The sequence below is a fragment of the Protobothrops mucrosquamatus genome, unplaced genomic scaffold (assembly GCF_001527695.2).
Source record: "Protobothrops mucrosquamatus isolate PMUCROS unplaced genomic scaffold, P.Mucros_1.0 scaffold712, whole genome shotgun sequence".
Taxonomy (NCBI): domain Eukaryota; kingdom Metazoa; phylum Chordata; class Lepidosauria; order Squamata; family Viperidae; genus Protobothrops; species Protobothrops mucrosquamatus.
In genome coordinates, this window is record NW_015386993.1 from 350328 (window position 1) to 377504 (window position 27177).

At 37.1% G+C, this 27177-nt stretch overlaps 1 protein-coding gene across 1 annotated transcript in view; it reads left to right on the forward strand.

Moving 5' to 3' along the window:
* LGR6 (leucine rich repeat containing G protein-coupled receptor 6) overlaps positions 1-27177 on the forward strand; it is a 128068-nt gene that overhangs the window by 96581 nt on the left and 4310 nt on the right. Inside the window, exons 7-14 of the mRNA XM_015818304.2 lie at positions 12887-12955; positions 14070-14141; positions 15336-15407; positions 16405-16470; positions 17186-17257; positions 19969-20040; positions 21589-21714; positions 23198-23340. Of these exons, the coding sequence (XP_015673790.2) occupies positions 12887-12955; positions 14070-14141; positions 15336-15407; positions 16405-16470; positions 17186-17257; positions 19969-20040; positions 21589-21714; positions 23198-23340 (692 nt within the window). The remainder of the gene's footprint in view (positions 1-12886; positions 12956-14069; positions 14142-15335; positions 15408-16404; positions 16471-17185; positions 17258-19968; positions 20041-21588; positions 21715-23197; positions 23341-27177) is intronic.

A 27177-nucleotide genomic window follows, 5' to 3' on the forward strand; every position in this document is an offset into this window, starting at 1 on the left:
GGAGGGAAGGAGGTAGAAGGAAGGAGGGAAGTAGGTTGAAGAGAGGGAATGTGTTCCTGTGAGGCTACTGAGCATCTTAGAATGGGAGGTTTTTTTAGTTTGTTTTTTTTATTAATTGTATTATTGACTTATGCCATAATTGTATGTTTGTTTATTTCGGGGGGGGGGGGAATCAATAAAGTTTGTTTATAAAAAAAAATATTAAAAAATATCCTCAAGTAATTGCTATGGGTGCTTCCCCCACTTGAATCCAACCACAGCATAAATATGCTCAGGCAACATGTTTTTCCTGTGATATCTGCATGAATTTATTTATTGGTTTGTTTATTTTATCAATTTATAAACTACTTCCACTCTGTGACGTACAATAAATTAAAAAACACATTAAAATAAAAGAGAAAAGAAAGCCAGTAAACTAGTAATAAAACAACAGGAAACACTTTGTCAGAAAACACCATAAATACAAAAAAAGTTAAAATATCTAATATCAAATTCTTTTGTAAAAGATTGTTCTTTATCTCATCCCTTGCCTTAAATTGTCCTTAAAGCAGTATTTTCTTCCTTATACTGACACTTTCCAAAATAGCTTAAATCTAAATAAAATCTGTTAGGCCTTCGCAGCCATTATTTTGGAAAAAAGTTAAGCGACTGCCCTAATTTGAAGCAGACCCATGTAATGAAAGTAGGATCAGTACTGGCAATGGGGACAGGCCAAACATGATGCCTAAGTGGGAATGAGGTGGAAATTGTAATAATATGTGGGAAAGGTTTTGAGAGATGGGGTGAAAAGATGCTCCCTAGGCAAAGATCAGGTAAGAGACGGCACAACCCGCAGCTGGATAATGGGCAGGAAAAGAGGGGCAGAAGGAACCCTCCCTAGTTTCTCAGAATGTAAAGAAGATGACAAGTGAATTGTGCTTTCAGATTTTCCAAATTTTGTTAATAAAGGTAAAGCTTTATTAACAAAAAGTAGAATTAGCTTATCTAGTTGTATTTCCTGTCTAGCCTACCTGGTAAGACTGACAGAAATGTCCCTGTGCCAGCATGTTTCTAAGGAAACCCATGAGATTCTCCTATAATACTCATAAATCCAAAACATCATTAACCATTGTAGGACATAGCTTGAACATCAAGATAAGGACTTTGGATTCACTGCTTTTAAAACTCTTCCATTTCTCTTTGAGCTCATAGAATCAAAGCTCTTGCCTATGATATGAAATGAAGAGAGCATTTAAAAATACTAACAAAATGAAGTGCATCTATCCCATGCAGTATACAAAATCAGGCTTGAGAAATGGCAGACCCTCTACCGCTTCCACCCCACCCCACCTAGGATTGCTGTTCAAATGACACACACCAACATACCTGGGAATCAAATCTATAATAGGTTTGTCATGGGTTGGTTATGTCTTCTATTACAATTATGGTGTTAGCACTATGTGATTTGGCGCTATTACACAAATAAGCTGTGGAGAGAACTGGCTGTGAAGACAAAGAGTACATTTTGTTTTTGAACAATTAATCTATTTCTAAAAAGTTGCATACTTGAGGTATTTCATGCCTGGAGCCCTGGCAATCTTCATGTGTGCAGTTTGAAGACCCATTTACGTAAGCATTCCTAAAACAAATACTGAAATAGAAAAGTGGGTGGTATGGCAGGATTCCCTACTGATTTCTTGATCAGGATTTTTATTGCTTAAGAATTGACTTTTGGTTGGAGCCAGAGGTATCATATATGCAAGGCTCTTGCCAGGAAGCCTCCAGCAAGATGCTTTCTGGGAGAAGCCATATAGATGTCTCGATTCTCCTACTCCCAATTATTTCTCTCCCCATTTTCAGCATCTTTGTTTTTGCCTCTTCCTCCTTTCGTTCTTTCCACATTTATAGCAACATGTCACATTTTACTTTTCTTTCCTTTAATTTTCAAAATTATTTTAATCTATAAGAGAAGAGAAAAAGAAAGGGGAAGAACAATACCTGTGTTGATTTTGTCAGAGATAAAATAATTGTGAAGTTATGGATTTGTGGGGGCTTTAGATTTTAAAGCCCAAGCCTGACCAGTCTTAGCAGCACTATAGGTGATGTGGTTTAATCTCTGCTTACCTTCTGTACCTCTGGAACAGAAAATATACTGTATGACCATGCCTATATTCATAAATGTTGTTTGTCTACAAATGAAGAGTGGGTTATTGTCCACTTGGGCCTAAAATACCCTGTCTGTTTGTATTTTAATGAGATGAATGCAATATTGCTGCTGAGACAGTGTTTTGGCATTAGGGAAAAATTCTGGAGGTACAGATATTTGAGATAAAAACAGAAATCTGCCAAAGAAAGAATGGCAGCTTGGGCAAAACAAGGAAGACTAGATGGGGTAGAATTTTCAAAAGCAAAAACCCCTTTGTAAAACAGATATAGAAGTCATTAAAAGTTGATTCAGCTCTGAAATTCCCCAGCCTGTGCCATTTCTCCAATTTTTCAAAGAATTGGCTGTTTGGATCAAGTAATCCACTGAAGTTATAATCCAAGCTCTGAACAGGCTTTCCACAAGCCATAACTTTGGGCACTGAAGTGCCAGATGTTGAATGTGAATCCAGTTGTTTTTTAGTAGCTTGTGACCTTAGATATAAATGGTGAAGATATATATTTATTGCCTGATAACTGATGAAAAACGACAGGGTGATTGCAGTTTAAAGTCTAAAAGAATTAATTGTTTATTAAAATCTAAAAGAATTAATTGCTGATTCAGCCATCAACATTTCTTGATGGTTAATGTATGCCCATGTCCCAATGAAAGAGTTTATATGTGAGAAACTTAATTGCTGTATCCCAAAGGTGCTTTTTCAAAAGGCAACTGGACTTTCTTGTTTTCCTTTGAAAACATTTCACTTCTATTCCAAGAAGCTTCTTCAGCTCTGACTGAACGGTGGGGAATGGAAGAATTTGTATTCCTTGCAGAGAGCTGGTCATTCACATTCCTTTAGAGCAGGGGTGTCAAACTGCCGGCCCGCGGGCTGGATGCATCATGCCGAAACCGCGCCCACCCCATTCCCAGCAATGGCAAAAAAGTCAAGATATGTTGCGACACGTCATGTGACATTGTGAGTTTGACACTCCTGCTTTAGAGAGTCATTGAGGCCACTGGGAGGTTTATCTGTGTCCTCAGGTTCACCTGAATAGGACAAATGGGTTGTAGATTGGAGATACTGTAGATAATGTCTTATCTCTCCCGCTCTGTTTGACACAGATGGCCTCTTTGACCCCTCTTCCAAACCAGTGGGCCTCTCTGTCCAAAAGTGGACTTTGCTGTCTTCAAAAGAGTGGCTGTCTTTTAAATGAGATGGACTGCTGAATCTTGTCCTAATGGATTTGTTCTCCTATGTTGCGCCATGCATTTATGAAGTAGTTGTTTTGTTTAACCAACGTACAGATCTGCACATGTCTCACTGCATTGTACTGCATATACCATGTTGCTCAGTTTGTGTCTGGGTGTTTTATCCTTGGGATGGACAAGCTTCTGCCTTGTATATTCTTGGGTTTAAAGTGTGCACATATGTTGTGTTGGCTGAAGATCCCTGAGCTTTTCAGATAATAATCAGCTGTCTGCAAGGAATATAAATCATTCCATTCCCCACCATCCAGTCAGAGCTGAAGAAGCTTCTTGGATAAGAAGCGAAACATCTTCAGAGAAAAACAAGGAATCCAGTTGCCTTTTGAAAAAGCACCTTTGGGACAACCATGACCTGGATGACTGAGAATCTCCATAGACATTAATTACTGTATAGCTCACAGGATCACATTTGTTATAGAACCATTTATATTACTAATATTATTTCATATACATTGTATGGTTGCTAATAGAAACCTGTTGTTGAACATGATTTTGAGATGTTATCTTAAATGAGCTATTCTGTCAGTTGAACTATTCTTCCCTAACTTGGAGGATCCAAGATACTTTGGATTCCAGCTCCCATAACCTCCATCCTGCATGCTGAATGGGGAGTGCATAAATTGATTTCTAATATATCTATGAAACATCAGAGTGATATGTGATGAATTTGGACCAACTCTTAGCTGCCTTCATATAGTAATGTCATTAATGTACATGAAAAATAATAATTGGTACCTGAATCTGAAAAGCCTTGCTGAACAGTTATAGTTTCCTGCCATTTTGAGCTGGGAAGCAGATAAACTCTAAAACAGATATTTAAAAAAACATTATTTCATTACAAAACTCAATCCCATCTACATGTAATTTGGCTCCTTTCACTTTATGACTCTCATCCTCACAGAAAAGTGAATTGTGTCCTTTTCTTATTGATTGGCTGCCCATTCATAGCTGAAGTGAATTATAATTTCATTGATTGTTGTGTGAAATTGGTCATGAGAAGAGGTAGGTGCTCTTATCCTGAAAAAACTTTGGAGCTGGAGTTATTCTTCAGAAAATTCTGAAATGTGGACTAAGACAACTCAAGCACATGGGAATTATGCTTTCCTTCTTGCTTGCTTCTTATTCAGTTCTATGGTACTGTATCTTTCCAAACAAGGATCCCTTGCTTCCCAATCCCAGACACAGAATGACTTTACGTTTTTGAGAGGAAGCAAGAGTAATATTTAGAAATAAAGCTTTTGTTTTGTAATAATTCTAAACCAAACTATCGGGTTTTTGTTACCTTTGTTCCTAATTCATTTATTCTATAATAAATATAATAAATAAATAATAAACTAAGGTCGTGGCATCCAGTTCCATCACTTCCTGGCAAACAGAAGGGGAAGAAATGGAAGCAATGACAGATATTATTTTCTTCAGCTCCAAGATTATTGCCGATGGCGACTGCATGAAATTAAAAGACATTTGCTCCTTGGGAGGGAAGCTATGGCAAACGTAGACAGCATATTAAAAAGCAGAGACATCACCTTGCCGACAAAGGTTTTTATAGTCAAAACTGGCATGCTGTGGTCCATGGAGTTGCGAAGTGTTGGACATGACTTAGCAACTGAACAACAACAACATGATGTAGGAGATGACCAGGCTGAGCCCGAGGGAGGAGTCAAGCATATCACCAGTCTAAGTATCTTCACACCCGTAAGAGATCTAAGTCCAGCCCACCTTGAATTCCATTGACACCTACAGCCAATTTGTTTTGACCATTAGTAGTTCAAATTCTTGTAGACAGGGTTAGTGTGCAATAAATTTGTATTCATTTGAACCGCCTTGACTCTGATTTCCTGCGCTTGACATATTAATAGCTATGAACTCTCACCAGCAATAAATGAACTTAAAATTGCCTTCGCTATTCACATAGAAATATTCAAGATTTCATACAATCATTCTGGGCTTTTCTGTCACAACAAAAAAACACTAAAAAAAGACAACACGAAATAATATAAAATGAATTGAGTTCTATGATCCATGCAAAACTACTCTGCATATATAATTCTGTCATTTCATCCCATATGATTAATTTCAAAGTTGTTTTCTGGATAACTATAACTGCTTGTTTTTTCTTGCATTCAGAGGTTTCTTTTAGAGTCTTGCATCTGTACAGTGAAGGACCCCCCAAGAGAGTCCGGCTCCCTGAGGTTTACTTTCAACTTGTTAAATAAATTCAACCAAAATTGAAAACACGTGGAATTCAGGAGCTTCCTTAGCTGAGAACAAACACTCCAAGGAAGTATTACAGAACAGAGCTTAGTGTGAGGGAATGCCTGGAGAAACAGACAGAGGAGACAACTTTGATCCTGTGAAATGATACTAACACCTTTTGGGGAGCAGTGTAGGTTTGTTCAAGANTAGAAAACCTATATCTCTTGTTCTAATGCAACAGCCAAAATAATATATATGCCTCTCAAATAGTTTGATTGTATGGCCTATTTCACAGGTAAATCTTTCTGAATTGTGATCAGTGATATACAGTAAGCTCATACTCCATTTGACTTCTTTCACTAGCAGGCAACACTAAGCAAAACAGGGGGCTTTGACATGATTTGTTGAACAAAACCGATTAAGAGGGATCCTTGCCTGGCTGGATTCTCTCCTAACAGTCCAGTATGATAAGCCAGAAGTTGTGCCTGGGTTACAGTTATGACTTATTAGTAGAAAATACACCACTAAATTAAAATATGAATAGAGAATATTTCCACCCAATAATTCTTTGCCACTTTGAAACCAGTTCTAGACTTTTGTATTCATATAACACTGAATATGTTCTGGAGCTGTAAATCAAACTCTTTCTTTGAAACTCCATGGCACATTGTTATCCTATAGTGTTTATAAGAACTCTCCAAAGCTTCAGCCATTTAGCGGTTCTTTCAAGGAAAAAAAAAGCCTTTTGCAATTCTCTTTCATAGCAGCTGCTTGATGTGTTTCATTTCATTTTACTTGCGTACAGCTTGACAAATGTGCACAATGTGTTGCAAGGAAGTCATGGGATACATGATATTCCTTTTATTTTTATTGTTGGTGGAATGGAGGTATGTCAAACAGTGTTTCTTGGCACTACAATCTTAATAAAAGGGAATGGATCGTCTTTAGACTACTTTTAAGGGACTGGGGAATGGAAATGGTGGTAGTGTGAAGTCTTGATTAATATTCCTGCTGAAGTAGAAGTAGCCACTTGCTCAATCACAGTAAGACAGAATTCTGACTTATTGTGAAGTGCAAATTCATCATCCCCTACCATCTGTACCATAGTTTACAAAGTCTTACAAAATCGAGTTTGATTTTGTCTGTAGTATTTCCCTCCATAAAGCTGATGTTCCCTTCTCAGTTTTGTTGTTTGTTGTTTACTCTATGTATACAGTATTGTACTCTCTTATTGTTTGCAATATTTGAAAGTTGAACATTTTTTTAAAAAAAGTTTTTATTAGTTTTTTTCATACAGTTCAGTAGTACTTGTTCAACAAATGTGTTGTCTGAGTTTATTATTCACTAATACAAATTTAATTCCTAATCCTTTATTCTTTTCTCCAACCATTGATAAAATAAGTCCCAAGTTTGATAGTGTTCTGTTTCTTCTTTTTCTTTCAACCTCAAAGTAAGTCTGTCCATTTCCGCACATTCTAGCATTTTTTTAATTATTGCTTCCTCTGGTGGTATTTCTTCATTTCTCCAGTGTTGTGCAAATATGATTCTTGCCGCTGTTATCACATGTAGAATCACATATACGCTTTGTTTATCAATCTTTTCTGGCATTATCTATATAAATAAAAATGTAAATGTTTGTTTGTTCAAAATCTTAAATCTCCGAAAGTTCTTCACCGATTGCTTTGAAATTTTGACACAACGTTGTATTCGAATATGCACGTGTTTTTATATACCTACTATTATATAGATATCACACTTGTGACACAAACGTGCGCTTTCTCTTTTCTTTCTTTTCCATTTAACCAGACTGAGCCACAGCAACGCGTGGCCGGGTACAGCTAGTACCTAATAAGAAAACGTCCGGTTTAAAATCTACATGTTTTCCCAACATCTTTTCTAGCCAAGTATGTATTTTTGTCCAATATCTCTTTGCTTTAACACATGTCCACCATAGGAAGTTGAAACATTTTATCACTCCCAAAAAGCATACACTTAATATTTCCAGCAAGACGCAGGAAAGCAGTCAAAACATTTAGTAGCTTTAGGGGGAAAATAGCCAACAGCACAAAAATAATGTTGTGTGAAAAAGTCTGGAAGTACTAGGGAACCCTTTTTTGGTCTGGGACAATCACAGAGTGACCATGACAGTTTAAATTCCTGGAAGAAACTTAGAACAGGACAAAAAAACAACAACAACAGATAGGTTCCAGGCCTAATGTCTGATCTCATGGCATCAGAAGGCTTATTAGCTGCAAATGTGTGGTGTTCTATGGAAGAAGTGATTCCGTTCCATGCAGTTTCATCTTGGCTTCCTATGCAGAACCACTAGCTTCTAATAGGCCAAACACTAAACTGAAGCTTTCACCATCTCTTGCTCCGTTTCTGATTTCTTTTCTTTTTTATTTTCCCTTTTTCTGCCCCCTCACAAGTTTATTATTAGACTCTAGCTGTGTGTTGTTGGTTCAAGGTAATAACTCTAGCAGCCTAAACCAGCAATCATCATTTTGCTACTGCCAATTTACTTTTACTCTTAAATAAACACAGATTTGTGTTCTAAATATGAGTCCATGGAGGTTTTCCAGAGCAATAACAACTTAAGTTTGCATATTACTTTTCCAGGAGAAAGGGAGAAATGTTTAATAGATTCCAAATTTAAAAGATATACTAGGTGCAAAACCTAACTGGACAGCTATAAATTTGCATAGTAGTTTATGATCATTCCTTTCATATCCATTCCTCATTATTTTTGGCAGTATCACTGAGCTCTAGAAGCTTCAACTATGGATGGCAATAGTCTCTTTTCATATATTTTTTTTATTTCTAGTTTGTGTTGTCTGAATATGGGGAAAATAAAATTTTCTTTTGGTGGCTTGGGGCGGAATTCCAAATTCCTCAGTTTTCCATTCTTGTTTTATTTTATTGTATGCTTTTGCTAATAAAAGAGTTCTGTGTATTCAACGCAATAAACCAGGAGACTGTGACTTGATAAAGATAATATTTGTACTCAGGTTTGAAATGAGGGGATCTTGGTATTCTCTGAACTTGGTTGTATTTTTGCAGATGTTTCATTATCCAAACTAGGTAACATCATCAGTTACCTAGTTTGGGTAATGAAACTTCTGCAAGAAAACTCAGAGAGCACCAAGGACCCCTCAAACTGTGAATTCTAGTCCCGCATTAGGCATAAAAGCCAGCTGGGTGACTTTGAGCCATTCAGTCCAAGTCTCAGTCTCAGAGTTGTTGCTGTAGGGAAAGTAGGACGAGGAAGTAGTATCAGGTAAGATGGCCATTTTGAGTTATTTATTAAAAAAATACTTTTAAAAAGATGTCAGGTGACAATTATTGAACAAAATTCAGAATTTGATAATTTGATATCCTATTTGCATAAATTGGAACTTAACTCCCATAATTTCTAGATAAGCAACTGAAATAATACCCCAGCTACTGTCTAGTTGATACCTATGATAATCAGTCACCTTCCAAACTGAAGTCAGCACTGGCCAGAGACCAAATTGTGTTTTCCTAGGAACAGCATAATACAGGTCTGAAGAAACAGTATCTGCAGAGAAGAAGTGATAGTTTGAAATATATTTAAAAATGCAGAGCTGCTAACAATAAGCCTATAATGATGTAAATGAAATATTGATGATGCGGCTAAGTTCCCAACTCTATCTAGAAATCTCCCACAGTGGATTTCTTAATTGCTTATTTACATATCAGCTTTGGATGTTCATGGGTCAACAAAAGGCTAACCAGCTCAGGGATTATTGGAATATCTCTTAGTAATTTGTTGTAGAAAGTGAGAATTTTTTTATTCCCAATTGTTCAATAATATCAAGAGCAAGCATAGGTTTTCTCTACCCTTTCCTCTACTATTAAACTATTGAAACAAAGAAAATGTCAAAAGAAAAACAGGACTTGATTTTTGTGAAAAAAATCTTTCTAAATTTAATTATGATTCTTTGGCTGGGTTTCAACTTAGACATATTCTCTTCTTTTGCTTAAATTATCTGTGTCTTACTTGTGAATCCTGAGTTTTAATTTGCTGCCATTGAATGGACCTAGGGGTTATAGTAAAAAAAGCAAATGAGATCTCACAGTTTGAAAAAATCTACTTGCACAGCCTGGAGGAATTAACAAACCTAGAACAGTGTCTCTTTCAGAAATATTATGAAATATGGGGAACAATCTGCCAAAGTTAACATCCTGAATATTGCATGATATTACATTGCTGCCATTGGTAATATATTTCAGTTTAAACATTTATTTAATAGCCTAAGGTATCTTTATTTCAGCCCATAAATAACTCAATATTGATGCTGTTGTTATTGCACACAATGACCTTGTGAAGTCATCAGTTCCACAGTAGGACTACAGAGAAATGTCCCTGGCACAGTTTTCAGTGGCAAGGTTTACTATGAGCAGCCTCCCATAAAATTATCTTCTCCAGATGTTTTTTGAGTATTCTCAGATTGGTAATCCAATACATCTGGAAGACAAAAAGTTGGGGATGGCTGATATAGAGACAATCCTAAAGACCTGATGATAGTCAAAGTATTGTAAAACTGATGAAATTGTTTCATTCAGATTTGTGCTATAAGAATCCCTTTTTTCCTAGAAATTATCTTGACAAAAATTTTAAAAAATGCAAAAATTCTTAAATGTAGCCTACTATAACAAGAAATAATATCATCACCCCCAGAAAGTAAATATGGGAGAAATGTAGGCTTTGGTTCCTCTTAGTGAAAGAAACACTATCTACCGTATTGTAGTTGTTTTTCAAATTCTGTTTTTCATGTATTGAAATACATTCTATACCTAAGCCTTAGCAAGTACTCAAATTAAGGCTTTTTTCCCTGCCTAAATGTATTCTCTCTCCTGGTCTCTGTTGTACCTATGCCATTTTTCTTTCATCTTTTTTAATGGTGTATGTTGGTCTTTTCTGTGTCAATATTTCTCCAGCACTATCATTTATTTTCTTCCATTCTGCAGTTGTATCCATTCAACTTTCTCTGAATGCACATGCTTAAACCACAAAGGCTTCATAAATAGCATTCTTATTTTGCACTTGCTAAAATTAATATTTGTAAGAATAATCTGTGAGAAAGTTACTTCATTGTACAAACAGATTGTTTGCATCTAATATAATTTAATTTTTTCAAGAAATGCGTTTGCAGACTAAATTCAGTGATGATTCCTCTTTCTACAGAGATCTGCTTAAAATGCAATGTATACTATCTCAGCCAAGCAGAGGCTTTATTCATATTTGCTCTCAACATCACAAAGAATGCCAGTATTCATGGAGGAAGAACTATTCCTGTAGGTACATGTAGTCTGCTAGAAAGGCAAGCCAAAATTACAATCATCGTTTTTTTTTAAATGGTGTTGGATCAGAGCACTTTAAGAGGAAGTACAAAAACATACAAAAAAGAGGCATTGTTGCTAATTATATTCATTGTCAAGTAATGTGTTATTTTGTCTACCATTTCTACAATAGCTCATAGTGAGGGCTGCCAGTTTCCTTGGATTCACAGAATAGTCTGCTTAGCATTACTCTCATTGTAGAGCTAGATCTGTTATACTTCGACACAACTAGATAACATCTTCAGTACTATTGAATGTGAGGTTTATGTACAATAGTTTGCCTTGCCAGTATTGATGGGATATGATTTTCTTCTTAAGGGGGAACTACTAAGGAAAAAATCCATACCCCATCAACACTCGCTACTGTATATAAACAGAGAAAAACTAGTTATGAATCAACTTATTTATTTCACATATCTATCATCTATCTATCTATCTATCTATCTAATATATTTTAACATAGCATCAGATAACAAAACAATTTTCTTCATGCTATGATTCCTTACAAGTAATTATAAAAACTTTATCTGAAATGGTCTAATCTAACAATGTCAAGAACTTTTGGGATTTGCTAACTTTGTACCAACTTTTTATTCTCATGTAAAGGGAAATAACTTATGTTATGGGGAAGAAATACTTGGAACTGAAATGGTACATGTCAATGAAATTGCAATTATATTATTTTTATGGATACACTCATATCCATCCATCCATCCATCAAAGCCCAAAGATAAAAATGTTATTATGACTGATAAACCTTTATACTACTGGAAATAATATTTTCATTAACACGCTATTATAACAATAGAATAGTGGAAAACCCTCTCTACAAAAATCTGGATTAATTCAAATCCACAAATGAAGATAAGATGACACACTTTGACCACAGAAAAGAAGTGCTAATATTGAGGACTTATTATTATTATTATTATTATTATTATTATTATTATTATTATTATTATTATTATTATTATTATTATATTGCAGTATTATATTATTTCACACAGATCATGTATAATCTCATTTTCTCCTTAAATGTTTAGTGATACTAATTCATGTGATAATATATAATACTCCAGCATCACCATCCTTAGAACATCTTTTGGGCAATTTATCATGTTCATGTAGTAATAATTAAAGGTAGGAATGTATGAAAAAGTATTTATCAGAGTTTGGGTATTCTGCCCCTTTTCTAAGATCCATGAACTAGTTCATACATGACATATCCAATGGGGGAACAACACATTTTTAGACTTTTATCTCTTTTGGAAAATGTGTCAAATTCCTGTCTGTCAACCAGGTAAGTAAATGATGGGTTATTAGAATGGTAGGTGCATTCTTTACATGTATTTAAAATCGTCATACATCACTTGTCCTGGCAGCAAATACTGAAGCTGCTGCACTAGTTTCAAGGGTGCTCGTGCTGCTGTCAGAGTGAGCTGCAAAAAAAGTGTAACATTTAAACATGCACTAAAGCAACCTTCATTGTCCTGGGGTCCTCCAAATGTGTTGAACTACTGTTCCAAGAATCCTCAGCCAGGTGTGTTTTCAACAAACGTAGAAGCTGTCAGACTGAGAAAAAATATGTTCCTATATTCCTATTATTTTAGGATAATATTGGGAATAGAGCAGGACATTAAAATTTTAGGTTAAACTAAAATGGCGCCTGGACATATCTAAGAGAAGACACCTGGAACAATTGTTATGGAGCAAAAAACAAAACCCCACAATTTCCCTATGAGATTCTAGGCTACTTGGGCCCAGTCCAGATGATTCTTACAACATCTCTTTGAAATATCAAGGTTTTTTTAGTCATGTGACAATATGATTCTGGAAAACTCATCTCTTAGTAACTCTTCCTAACCTTTTGCAATATGTTATACTCTGGTGCACTTTTCCAAGATTCTTAATGTTGATTTTGATTTTTTTTCCTCCCAGGGACCTAAATTATAATGAGCTGATGGAATTCCCAATGGCGATTAAGTCACTCAATAGACTTCAAGAGCTGTAAGACTTTTATTTTCTTTCTGTAGGAATAATGTTCAAACAGATCATTTGGGCTCAACTCTAATGTGGGCAATCCCAAACCCTAATGGGCATTCTTTCACCATTTCTCCATAATTCTGCTTGATCATATTCAGCATGGCAGTAAATGTTTCACAGACATCATTAATATATTGTTAAACTTCCATACAGTTAATTACCAGCAGGGAATCTGCTGTGAGCTTTATTAATGATGGCTTTGACCCCAGTGATGACATATGTACACACTTATAAGTCTGGATAGAGCCATTAAAAGCACACAGAACTGACAGGGACGTACTTTTCTTTTTCCTTCTTGCTTGGCTAATTTTTGCTGTTCCTGCTGTTTTTCTGTTCCCAGAAAAAGTTTGGGGCTTCTAATTATTACTTTCAGTGGAATTCTCTTTTCCACCTCACTGAAGTCCATTCATTCTTTTATGACATGGACAATTTGTGACATCTCAAGCAAGATTCATGCATTATGAGTAAATTTCCCAGGCATTAAGGTATATCCACATGCCCCTAATTGTGTGGATGATGCTTCCAGTTTCTGCATTCCACTCAACTGGAATACTTTAGTTGCCTTGGTGACATGAAATTACGCTGCTCCCAGGATAAAGATGTAAACTCTCAAGTTTACATTGTTGACTTCTTTGAGCAAAGAGGATGTCTCTTCTGCTTGATAATGCATATTCTAATAGAATTTCTGATTGCCATATGATACTAGACATTTGTTCTAATTCAGATTTACTAAAAAGTTAACTTTGGTATTTGGTTTACAATTTTCATTCCATGTTTCCATCCCATAAACTATAAATACAAACATACTTATATCATGGAGTAGCTGGAGGATTCAAACACAAACTTTGTTTTCATGTGAATTGCTTATTTGACAAATAAAATAAAATAATTAATATATTTGCATGTTCGTGCAGCTGGGAAGCATTATTTATGTCAGCTTTTAGCCATGTGAATTCAGCAAAAGAGAAATCTGTCCATTTGACCCATTCGATCATCATTCATACAGCTATGTAGTAAATTTTAGTTTTCCTGCTCTGTTTCTTTTAACCATCCTAGAATTTTGTTTGTTTGTTTAAAGGGGCTTCCATAACAACAACATCCAGGCTATTCCAGAGAAAGCATTTGCTGGAAATCCTGTACTTCAAATTATGTAAGAAACAGCACCATAAAATTCAGACCCATTTCTTGATCCCCAGTCTTCCAATTATATTTACAAGTAATATCATAAGCATCCATACTAATCCTGTTGATGCCAGAATGGTGAAATAGTACTGTGATATCATAACCTAAGGTTTCTTCTTTCATATTGAGATAGTATGCATAAAGATGGCATTTGTGTCATGACAATGCAATACCTTTGTCAGGACCCTTTTGCTTTCCTCTCCTGTGGATATTTCTGTGCATGAGAGCCCCAGAGAGAGAGGAAGGAAGGAGAAAATGATAAAACCTGTGTGGCAATACCCTCATGCAATTGCTGCCAGTTATGAGTTTTGCATTAGACATCAGGATGCAAGTATTTATTTGTGGTAATGATGTCACCAAATTCATATTGTCATTTTGGCATCATTGTGCTTTGCTGTGGATGCTGTTATATGAGTGAATGGGTATGTCACTGATTTCTAAGGCAGAAAGATACTGCCAATGTCCTTATTTCTGACCCAAAATACATATTTTGCCTAATCAAATTTTTATTATGCTCAAGAAGCAGCCTAACTGCTCCCATTTGATATCAGATGCTAACTCATCACACATTGGCTACCAATGTTGTTGCATCGCATCTCCTAGCTTTCCTTACCTCTGAAATCCAGATTGGGACCGCTGTGAGTTTTAGTTGAGCAACATCTGGAGAATCATAGTTTTCCCATCCCTGTTCCAAAAAACATAATCTTTCAGGAAAGTGGAAAACTGAAAAAGCATGTTTGCACATCATCTTTAACAATGCCACCTCACATAAATCTTTGTATCTTCCTATATCTGGAAAAGTACCATTATTCTGCATTGTTTTACCTAAGAACAGCTGTTGAACCAATTATATATCCATTTTCCTATTTCATTTTTCTACTGGGATAACAGAGGATTATGTTAGTTTAGAAACTGGAAAAAAAAAATCTAAGGAAAACTTTCCAATTCATCTCTGTGTTGTTTTCTTAATTTCCTTCAAATAAATGAGTACATTATAGTCTTGGAAATTACGCCATGATGCCAAAGAGATGTTCACATGCTATGTGGTAAATATATTTTCATGTAACACCAATCATTTATTGAACAGTCTTCCAACTGGCTATCCTGAGCCCTTGAAGAAGTAAAGGATGATGTGAAGTGTGCTTTTTCCCCTCTCCTGCAGGACTTTAACCCAGGCTGGAATCCATTTGCTTCCGGGAGGAATGTGTCAGCAGTTGGCCAGCCTACGAGTTCTGTAAGTTATAAGCACATTTTGCTTTCTTCAGGCTTTGGGGAATTGCCTTTATTACCAATACACCGTTCATTGGTCTGTTGCTGAACAATCAAATATAAGGGTTCTTTTGTACAGTTGTGGCAAGTGTTTCATTTGCCTCCTTTCTCCATTCCAGGAACTGATAATAAGGGAATCGTAGGATTATATCTGTGTCCTTTTTCAGATTGCTTGCATAAATTGAGAGCCCTGGTTGCAAAAAAGCAAGGGTGGAAATGGAGAAAAAAAAAGATATCTGAAATCAAAAATGCTTTAGTGCAAGTTGATGGAAACCCTGCTGCAATTGAGACATAAGGGGGAGGGCCTGTAGAATAAGAATCTAGCATTTAACATTCTCAGCATACAAACAAAGCTGTTTAAAATAATGTAATGATATCACATTTATTAATATTTGGAATGTGTCTCTACTGAACATTTTTTATTTATTCTATTGTTTTTAAGTTATGTTATTTTGAACATCACTCAAAAATACCTTACATAAATACAAACAGCATGAAAGCAGATGTTATGTTACTCTAACATGTGGGGAAAACATGTGTTTGTCATCTTCTAAAGCAGTAATGGAGAACTTGCAGCAGCTTTTCACTAGTTGCTGAACTGTCCCTTAATATTGGGCTATTATTGAAGGGCTTCAAAGCCCTCTGCTGCCTTAGAGAAGCACTAAATAAGTTGTTTATAGCACTGGTTTTTCTATTATTATTAAATTGGGCGTAATAGACAAGTTAATAAGAAATGGATTGGAGTAATCAAGGAATAATACCAGAAACCGGATAATGAAATGAATAAAAGGAACAGTGCCAAGCATCAGTTGGGTACAAGAAGATTTACCTGTCTGTGGGGTTTCCTGCTTACCCAGCTGCATAGCCTGAGGTCATGCACTCCCTTCCTCTGTACCGTATGCATGCCAAGAGGGCCTTTAAGAAGACTGACTTTGTTCTAACCTTTGTTATTTTCCACACAGTGAGCTTGCGCACAATCACATTGAGAAACTGCCCAGTTTTCACCAGTGCCAGAAGCTGGAAGAAATGTAAGTGTTGCTTTGCTGTGAAATTCCCAGATCCAAGTAACTTACTGAGCATCTGGCGGGTATGTGTGAACAACTGAGAGATTAAACCTGATACATAGTGACCTAGTGTGGAGTCTTCTGGAGGTTTTATATCTCAGAGATTTTTGGGGGGGATGTTCTTTCTTTCTTTTTATCACTTTCCACCCTCCCACCTTCCTCTTTGATTGTGCCCAGTAGATAACATAAACGCCTGAATTGATATTTGTGTCGTTCTGATGCTGAAAATAATAGGAGCATCCAAAATATTTTATAACTTGAGTTTGACTCACAAAGGTTACCGTGAAAGCAAGACATGAAAGCACAGAGTCCCCAGTGTTTTCTGCCTGTTCCCTTTAGATATGGTATTCTTGTGGCTGAGAATATCATCTGGTGTCATGGAGCTCTCCAAGCTCCATAGCAGGAGCAGATGTTGAAGAGGCCTGGGAACTCTTGGTAAAAAGAAACTTTGTTACTTGCACGCTTTTGATTTGAATGGTGCACTGCCCCAAGCCTGAGGCTCTTCAAGGGGAAAAGGGTGGGAGAGGATTGGGTGGATATGTTCCTTGACCCACTTTCCCCTTGAAATTTGAATCCCTGTGCAATCCTTAATAGAAGTAACCTTCTTCGCAGAAATGCTTTCTTCTGTTGCCAGTGGAGCACGTTTTTCTCTCTCATTGCAGCCTTTCTGTCTTTGCAGTGGCCTTCAGCACAACTGTATCCACGAAATTGGAGCAGACACCTTTGGGCAGCTCACAGCCTTGCGCTCCCTGTAAGTACAGCCAGCAGGGAGCTGTCAGGGCCTTCTGTTATAGAAGAAAAGAGTCAGGAGATTGTGAACTGAGTAAGGCTTTATGCTCTTAACAAGATTACAGGCTCAGTTATATATATATAAAATTCAAAGTAAGTTGGCGCTACCAGGCCATTGTCACCCAATATTTAATCCCAATACAGTTAAGCATAGACCCAGGCTGCAGAAGCACTCTGCAAAATGAATTTAAAATATTGTAGAAAGAAAAATCTTCATCAGAGTCCAGTCCAAACTGTGAATAAACAAAATGGAGCCTGCTTTAGAAAGAAGGTTGCAGTTTATTGAAGAGCAGAGCCAGACAGAAGTGTGGCTCTGGGAAAGCTGACCTCATGTAGCAGGGAGTGGTGGGGTTTTATACCTTCTTGAGCTTTTGTTTAGAATTCTTCCTGTTTGAGGCTTTGTATTTCTGTGTCATGTACTTTGACTTGAGTGTGCCCTTTTGGTATTGGTGGGTTAATCCTATCATGTCTCCTATCCTTAGAATTTGAGTGGGGGGTATGTAGATTTTAGGTGTCTTTGTCTTCCTAATAGCTTCCTGGCTCCAACCTTTCTGAATGGATTATTACATCTGCATTTCTAAAAGCTGGCCTCTGTCTAGTTTCTGCTTGGGGGAGAAGAGCTGGGGCTGGTTTCTGGGGGCTGGTTTCTGTCTTTTTTTAAGATCTTCTCCATTATTCCTTGGGGAAATATATTTGCCTTTTTAATATTCCCCAAAATATTTCTTTCTCTGGATTTTTCCACAATATGAACACAAAATAACAGTCTTTCCCACCTGGTACTCTCCAGAAATGTTGGGTTATAATATTTGACCCCTGACTCTGCAATCACTAGACAGCATGGCTAATGATTATGTTGGATAGGGATTTGGGGAGTGAAAATTCTATTCATCTGGAAGACATCATATTGGGGAAGGCAGCCTTTGTTGTGTCATTTCTCTCATGTATACTGAAAAAAGCTATGATATGTTACCTTCTTCAAAATCACAAACAGGAGGAGAAATAGATCCACATTTCAAAAGTTTTCCATTTTTTTAATCTGCAAAATATTTAATAAACAAAGTTCACCATTAACTTGCCTTGGTAGCCTGTAAACTACTTTAACTGCTGTGCAAAAGTAATTATATGCGAATTCTTTTAACCCCCAGTGTTGATTTTTGTCCCTATACCAGTCTCCTGACCAAAGGTTTTGGAATATGGGTTAGAATATAGCACCACATGACTTATTCAAATGTGCACAGAGGCATACAATCACACCCACATTCTAGAAGTTCCAGGTTTTCTGGGAAAAGCCAAACTAGGAAAAATGCTCCAGTTTCCAAGGGTTTTTCTCAGGTGGATAATAGTAGAAGTGCAGGCAGCTAAAAGCTTGTGTAAGCCGCCGTATGGAGAATTACTTTCATATTCATTGCTCCTTATACTTTCTTATTGTTGCATTTAGGCTGAGAATTATTGGATGCTCACTAGATGACAGTAAATAATCTATCAGTCACCAAGTTTTTGAAGATTATTTGTGGTAGCCCTGAGTTAAATACTATACATGAACTAGGAAAGGCAATGGCAGCATGGAAAGCAATAGTTACAGAGTTGGGATCAAATAATTAGGCCACTTTGAAAGTTCCTGAGTTTTCTTTCATTCATCTAATTTGAGGCACTTCCAGATATAATGAGAGTTGGGGATGGAAAAGAAAATCTGTTCCATCTCCTCACTGATAGAGAGGTCTATCATTAATTATCCATTAATTTGATTTGACCTGAAATCATTTTGCATGCAAAGGGCACAATTGGGAATAGGAAGTCTTTAGAATTTCTGAAAATGGTTTCATTATAGATAGATTTTTCCTCTCCAGAAATTATTTGGCCACCTCAAAAGCTTGTTATGTTATCAGATATTTTGTATTTTTAAGTTTATTTTTAAAATAACATTTCTATTACATCTAAAACCCAGTGCCAGGCAATCTTGCCAGTGCTCATACTAGCACAAGCTGATAGGAATTGTCATCTAAGGTCTAGTTGGTACTGTGTTGCCTTCCTCTAACTGATGTCCTTCACAGCAGATTGCAAGTATTACATATACCAACTGTATAAAGTATATAAAAAGTGAAATATAGACAGTCAGGTAAGAAAATAAGACTCTAAAAAATGGGTTTCCAATGGCAGTTACAATAAAGACATCTGGGATTGATAAAAACAGATCTTCTGCAAAAGAGAAGTTATCCATAAATCTTCATGCAAATTTGAATTTCTCTGAGCATCATTCAGGAATTTTCTTTGACTCACAAGAAGTTGGTATCCCAATAATTGAACTGATCATATGGGTTTAGGTTATAATGGGTAACTGTGCAAAGCAACAGGATCAATATCTATAGTCTTACATTTGACCACTCTAATGCCTTCTAAATATCTTGGATTATAATTCTGATAATTCCCAGACAACAAAATTAATTAAATACACATAAATAAATTATTGTAAATAAAATTGCTACCTGGAGAGCAGTAAGTTGTAAACAATCAATAACCCTCCTTTCTCACAACCACTAAAGATACAGAGGGCCATCCTCCAAAACATAGCAAGAGACCAATGTCTATTATTTTGCAGTTCCATGTAATGGACAATAGCACAGTAGTCGTGTTTGTTGCATTCATTTCCATCATAGTATGTATTTTGCTTTGCAGAGACCTGAGTTGGAATTACATTCAGTTTATCCACTCTGAAGCTTTTCTGATGCTCCATTCCCTCATCAAGCTGTAAGTTATATTGCATAGGACAAATATATGCTCTCCATGGAAATTTAAGCCTGTGAGTGGTTGGGAAACGTCCCAGAAGAAGGCCATGGCAAACCACTTTGGTTTTATTGCTGAGTGAACTATATGGACATATCAACTATTGTAGTGACCTCAGTGGTGGGATTCAAATATGTGAACAACCAGCTCTCTGTGTGGATGCTGCTTCCAGAAGTCCATTCTGGGCCTGGGCAAAAAATTAGCTACCGGTTCTGCCGAAGTGGTGCGAACTGGCTGAATCCCACCACTGAGTGATTAGCTCAAGTTAAGGATGTCTTTCCCTTTTTTCATTCCTTAAACAGAAATGGATGATTTATGGGAAAGATATAAAATGCATGAACAGAAAGAGAAAAAAAAAGAAAAATCTGTTTGGTTTCTTTAAAGATAATGGCTGAAGGTAGAAGACCAGGCACACAAACTGAGTTTCCTAGCTTCAAGGAATCGTGACAATATGTTCAACATAAATTTAAGTAGCCTACATAGAAATAGCAAACTATTAAGCATCATCATCTAAGCTGGAAATATTTGGATGTAATATTGATATCTTATTGATTGCAATAAGATATTCAAGACTGGTGACACTGCAACCATAAATAGAAGTATCACAGTCTCTAATAGGGAAGAAGCAAGACAGAAACTGCCAAAATGATGGACTAAGCATAACAAAATTTCCTATATCAGACATAATTACAAATATATGCTTTTTTTTTACAGAAAATGTCTATGTCCTTTCCTGGGAGTTCACTGTTATATCTTAATTGTGTTTTGTTTTATGAGTCTTTGTCTTTTAGCCATCTTAGTTATCGCCTCTTGTAGAAAACTGAAATATAAAGATACCAATATAAGCCAAAGATGTTATATGCTGTCACTAGTTCTATAAAAACTGTGGTTGTAAAGTGAGTGGCCAGCAGGGACTAATAAAATGGGTCTGCAGAGTATAACGGGTCATTATATTGATGTTTACTATGTTCTACAATGTTAATGTGCTACAACCATGTATGAGACTAAATATTAAATCTGTTTGTAGAGCCAAGCATTCATATTGCATTTCTAAGATATCAAAACTATATCACATGAGAGAAGCTATTTTAATCTCCTCTTCCCTTACAAGATGGCACTCATAACTGCTTCTTTCCAAGGCCAAATCACCAATCAGACTTTTCCTGTCTGTCCCTATACAGTACTAGCACAGCATAGTCCCAACTCATCACTGCTATTATTACCTGGGGTAGCACTAATTCTAAAAGGCATAAGTATCAGTTTGCTCTTAATCCTGATAAAGACATGTGCTGTAGACTTTCTTTCTTGGTTTATTCCTAGCAATAGCCCATCAACTCATCCCAAAGATACCTTTTAGCTTTAAAATAATCAAGAATTGAATGCAGAACTTAATTTAAGCAGCAACTGTATGAATGCTAAATCAAATAAATGTGTTCGGAGAGGCTGCTGCACTGAGTCTCCTACGCCTCTTTCTGTCTATTCCAATGGGTCCTATGCTTTGGTTTGTCACAGGGATTTGACTGACAATCAACTGGTGACACTTCCATTGGCTGGCTTGGGTGGATTGACTCATCTGAAGCTCAAAGGCAATCCTGCACTGTCTGAAGCATTCCCTAAAGAAAGTTTCCCCAAGATACGGTGAGCTTCATTTCTAATTTCTGGCTTCCCAAGGTCAAAACTTAATTTACTTCGATCTGCCTTTTGCTGTCTAAGTCTCTTTGTCTAGGCACTTCCATATAATTCAGTTCAGCTAAAGGTTTGAGCAGTTGTAACTTCCTGCTTGCACTTTGTGTTCATCATTGATTTGAGAAATTGATGAATCATTGAATAGCTTGTCATGGGCACCATCCAAACTCACATACACAAGCAATCAGCATGGTAACCTATCAGTCTGATACAAAGCAAGCATCCACTTGGTTATAATACAGGCAGCTAACACAGGGATTAGTTCTGGTTCTATAAAGAGACTGAATGATCTCTTTATTTGCAGGAATATAAAGCAAGAAACTATGCAAATAGAGTGCAGAATTTCCTTATTTTATATTCCAATAAACACAGAGAATACTAAGAGACCATGAACATATGATACAAGCAAATACTTATTTATGCCCATTTAATTGTTTTAGCTTTCCCAAACAATCTTGGGAACTACAGTTCTATGAAAATGGTGCTAGAAATTATCTGTCATGAATCCTTAGCCATATTTACAAAATTAGTTTCCAGAGAGAGGGAGTGGTGGTTAAATTCATCAAGATTTATATATTTATATATACAATATATTTATATATACATGCATACATTTATGCATAATAACCAGAATCAAAAGAAGCAGTATGGACATCATAACAATTTCTTACCTTTACCAATTTAAATTTCTGGTCCTGAAAAGTTTAAGATTTGAATCGTCTATATTTACAATATAAAATATAATAAAACTTCAAATAAATTAATCTCAGTTTACAATATAACACAATGCAATAACAAAGTAAAACTAAAAAATAAACATGACAATGTAAGATAAAAAGGCTATAAAATACTGATAGTGAATAATTACATTTGAGTGGCTATCCAGAAATGTTCATTCTTCACTAACTTCCAAAAGGCTGTCACTTTTTATATTCTTGGCAAAGGTATCCTAAATAATTTTATTTCTACACTTCCTGCTTCTTGCTCATTGCCCTTTTTCTGTGTACTAGTTGGACTGACATGAGTAGCATAATCTTAGTCTTCAATTACTATACTACGTGATATACTGAGAATGCAACAAACATGACTACTGTGCTATTGTCCATTACATGACATTGCAAAATAATAGATATTGGTCTCTTGCTATGTTTGGGATCAGGATGGCCCTCTGTATCTTTAGTGGTTGTGAGAAAGGAGGGTTATTGTTTACAAGTCTGTTTGAAAAATGCCCATGCAAAATGCTCTTCTACTGTGAGAGTGTTAAAGGTCAAGATCTTTGATCTGAGAATTCTCCATCTTAACTTTATCCCTTTCCATGTTCAATTTGCAAAAAAAACAAAAACCCAGCCACCTTAGTTCCAACATCTGTTTTTTTGCCCATATGGGTGAAGAATGAAGTATACCATAACTGATAACTCCATGTTCTTCTTCATAGGGTCTTGGAGGTGCCCTATGCGTACCAGTGCTGTGCCTATGGAGCATGTGGCAACTTCTTCAAAATCTCCAGTCAGTGGGACTCGGAGGACATGAGTCCTGAGGATGATGGTGGCTACAAGAAAAACCTGGGACTTGATCATTGTAAGATCAAGTTTTGTTTTAGGCTGCTTCTGTCTTTTAAGTTTGCAAGATTTAAGTTTGCAAAATCTGAGGTATAGCTTAGAATAACAAATGCAGGAATACTGTTGAGAAGGAAAGTCTACCCAAGCTCGTTTTACATGTAGTCCTCGACTTACGACTGGTCACTTAGTGACCATTTGAAGTTATAATGGACCCTCTCCCAAAGCTACTTATGATCAAATTTTGAATCTACGATAGCTGCATATGGACACACTGAGGTCCCTTGATCTCATTTTGAGACTTGGCAACCAGCTCACCTTTATGGCTGTTTGCAGCAGCCCTCAGTTATATCATTGCAATTTTTTATGCTTTTTGTCAGTTTCCAACAAAAAAAACCCATGGATTTGTTTAATGACCATAACATTTACTTAATGATTTCCACAAAAATATCATAAAATTGGGTCCATAGTGACCCCCTTAATAACTACGGTATAATGACTTATGACCATAAACTCAACTACTGTCATAGGTTGAGGACTATCTGTATTTGGGGTATTTATTTATTATTAGAAAGTGAGTTTGCTTAAAGCAACAGGCTAGAAACCAGGAGAGCATGAGTTGAATGAAGCTAGTTGGGTGACTTTGGGCTTGTCATTCTCTCTCAGGATTAGGAAGAAAACAGTGACAAACTACTTCCAAAAATCTTGCCAAGAAAACTGCAGGGACTTGTCCAGGTAATTACCAGGAGTCAATGAAGGTTGTGTACATGCACACACATGCATGAGCACGCACACAGGCAGACACACACACACAGACAGGCACAGAGGAATTGAATGGGCAAGTGCTTAAGGGAAAAGGTAGTCTTTCAGACAGTGAGGCCTGAGGTGCTTAAAGCTTCAGAGGTTAACCTCAGCACCTTAGATGATGACTGGGGGACAATTGGTAGCCAGCACACTATTACCTTGTCCCTATATCTGGTTCCTATTAGAAATCTAGCTACCACATTTTAGACCATTTGTGCTTTTTAGAAACAGACCCATTGCATTAGTCCAAAGTGATGATGATTGTTGCTAAACCAGGTCAATTCGGAAAGGGTTATCGTTGGCACTAGAGCCATACATGTGAAAATTCACTCTTAACTATAGCTATTACCTGTAAATCCAGTGGCAGCAGAGGTCAAAGTGCTCTCTCCAACGGCCAATCTGTTTGCAGAGAAGCGCAACCCCATCCAGAATAAGTTTTCTCCTTAACAATAACGCCTCCATCTCATTTAGAGGTCCTTTCAGCACAACCTTCTAGGAAGGTCCCTGACAAAAAGGACCAGAGCTACCAGAATACAGTATACAAGTAGTCCTCAACTTACGACCACAATGGAGACCAAAATTTCTGTTGTTAAGCAAGTTGATTGTTAAGTGAGTCTTGCTCAGTTTTATGAATCTTTTTGCCACGGTTCTTAAGAGACTCACTGCAGTTGTTAAATGAAGCATGCAGTCATTAAGTGAATCCGACTTTTGCAAAGATTGCGAGTGGCGATCCCATGACCCCAGGACATTGCAACTGTTGTAAATACATGCTGGTTGCCAAGCACCCAAATTTTGATCACATGACCAAGGGATGCTGCGTCGGTTGTAAGTGCAAGGACTGGTTATAACTCAATTTTTACATTATAACTTTGAATGGTCACTAAAAGAATGGTTGTAAGCCAAGAACTACCTGTAAATGGCGATCACTCCATCTGTACACTTCCACTGCTACTGTAATGTTTATGACTAGTCTCAATCTTTTATCAACAAGTACTTCAAAAGAAAGACTTAGATTTTATTTCAGAAAAGTTCTGTATAGTTAGACGTCTTGTGGCTACTAGGGAGAAGAGATCTAGTACTCAAATCTTTCTGTGGCAGGGGGGATTTCTGTGAAGTTGCAAGTGACATGCAAAAACATTGATGGAAGTATATGAATTCTCAAACCACCACATTGATTGTTTATTTGCTGCATAACATGATTGCATAAACATGCAGCCCACACACATACCCAGGAACTAGACTGAGAGTGGACTTGAAATGCGAAACTTATTTGATGCAGACAACTGGGGAGACGAGACTTGCTAACTCTTGTTCCTTTTAGATCTTGGTTTTAAATCGTGGCCTAAAGTATAATAGTCTTATCATACTTTATTATAGTTATGCAAACAGTTCCTCAGATTTGGTCAGATATGATTGCAAGATTGAAGGGATAAGTCTTTGCTTGCAATCTGCTTAATGATTTCTGGGTTCGAATAGAATTTATATTTAATTGGTATTCTTGTGTTATCATAAACTTCCCCAATCTAGCCCCTTACTCTACATTTCTATACTTTGGGAATAAAGGAATAATAATAGGAGCTGTGCTGGTGCAGTGGTTAGAATGCAGTATTCCAAGCTGACTCTGCCCACTGCCAGGAGTTTGATCCTGACCAGTTCAAGGTTGACTCAGCTTTCCATTCTTCCGAGTTCAATAAATTGAGGACCCAGATTGTTAGGGGCAATATGCTGACTTTGTAAACTGCTTAGAGCAGTGGTTCTCAACCTGTGGGTCGGGACCCCATTTGGGGTCGATCGACCATTTCATGGGGGTCGCCAAGCAAGGCTGTCCGCCATTTTTTTTGTCCGCCATTTTTTTCCCTTTTCCGGCGGGTGCCTTACCTCCCTTGGGCTGGGCCAGCTGGTGGTCGGCCTGCTCCATCTCTGCCGCTTGCCAGCTACGCCTCGGTCGGCGCAGGGGGCGGAACCACGCATGCGCGGCGCTCCCGGGCAGGGAAAGTCCTCGACTTACGACCGGTTGGGTAGTCCTCGACTTACGACTGGTTTAGTCCTCAACTTACGACCGGTTTAGTCCTCGACGTACGACCGGTTTAGTCCTCGACTTACGACCGGTTGGGGTCGCGGCATTAAAAAGGTTGAGGACCACTGGCTTAGAGAGTGCTGTAAAGCACTATGGAGCAGTATCTAAGTCTTATTGCTATTGCTAGTTTTTAAAATAGGGTATATAGATATCTGCTCCAATTACCATTTTTTCCCTACTGAAGGTTGATTTACTATATGGGAACACCTTATACCCATTCCTCACTCAATTCCTGTGTTACCTCCTGCTTTCAGGTACAAAGAACATAGTGCTTGCAGATTGCTACCTGATGGTTTGTGTAGTCATGAGCATGTTGATGTAGGAATTAATGTCCACTCTTTGGGAAGCAGACAGCCCACTTTGATTATTCCAACATGAGTATAATCACATTTTCTTTTGTCACCTTCCAGAACTACCAGTAAATCTGTGGTTTCAAGGAGGACATTAGTTTATCATTTACAATGGAGTCTTGTGGTTCTGCATCTGCTTGCCAGTGGCTGGGAAGAAGGGTTTGCTCTCTTCTCTTCCTGGAAATTTTTTTAGTTCAGCCACAGTCCGAGCGAAAAAACAGAGTTGATTCAAGCCAGCAACAGAAGGGGTCTTACATATAGTGTACATCAGACCATTGAGTCTTGCTATGCATTCAATAGCATACAAGCTCATTTTTTGCTTGCCAGTTCAATGGAAGCTCTGTATGGCTCCCTTTGTATAATTAGGCTGCTTTGCTGGCAGGATGTTTGTGGGAAAAGAATATGCATCTTTTCTAAAACTGTCCCAAATCATGTTCTCAACACCTTCAAGAAAATAAACAGCAAAGTCTAGACTACTGGGCAATGGGTCCTTCTCTGGGTGCCAGCATCTTCCTAGTTCAGCTGAGGTGGATCTGGGTTTACCTTTGTAAGGAAGTAGCAGTGACTTGAAATTCAATCTCTCTCTCTCTCTCTCTCTCTCTCTCTCTCTCTCTCTCTCTCTCTCTCT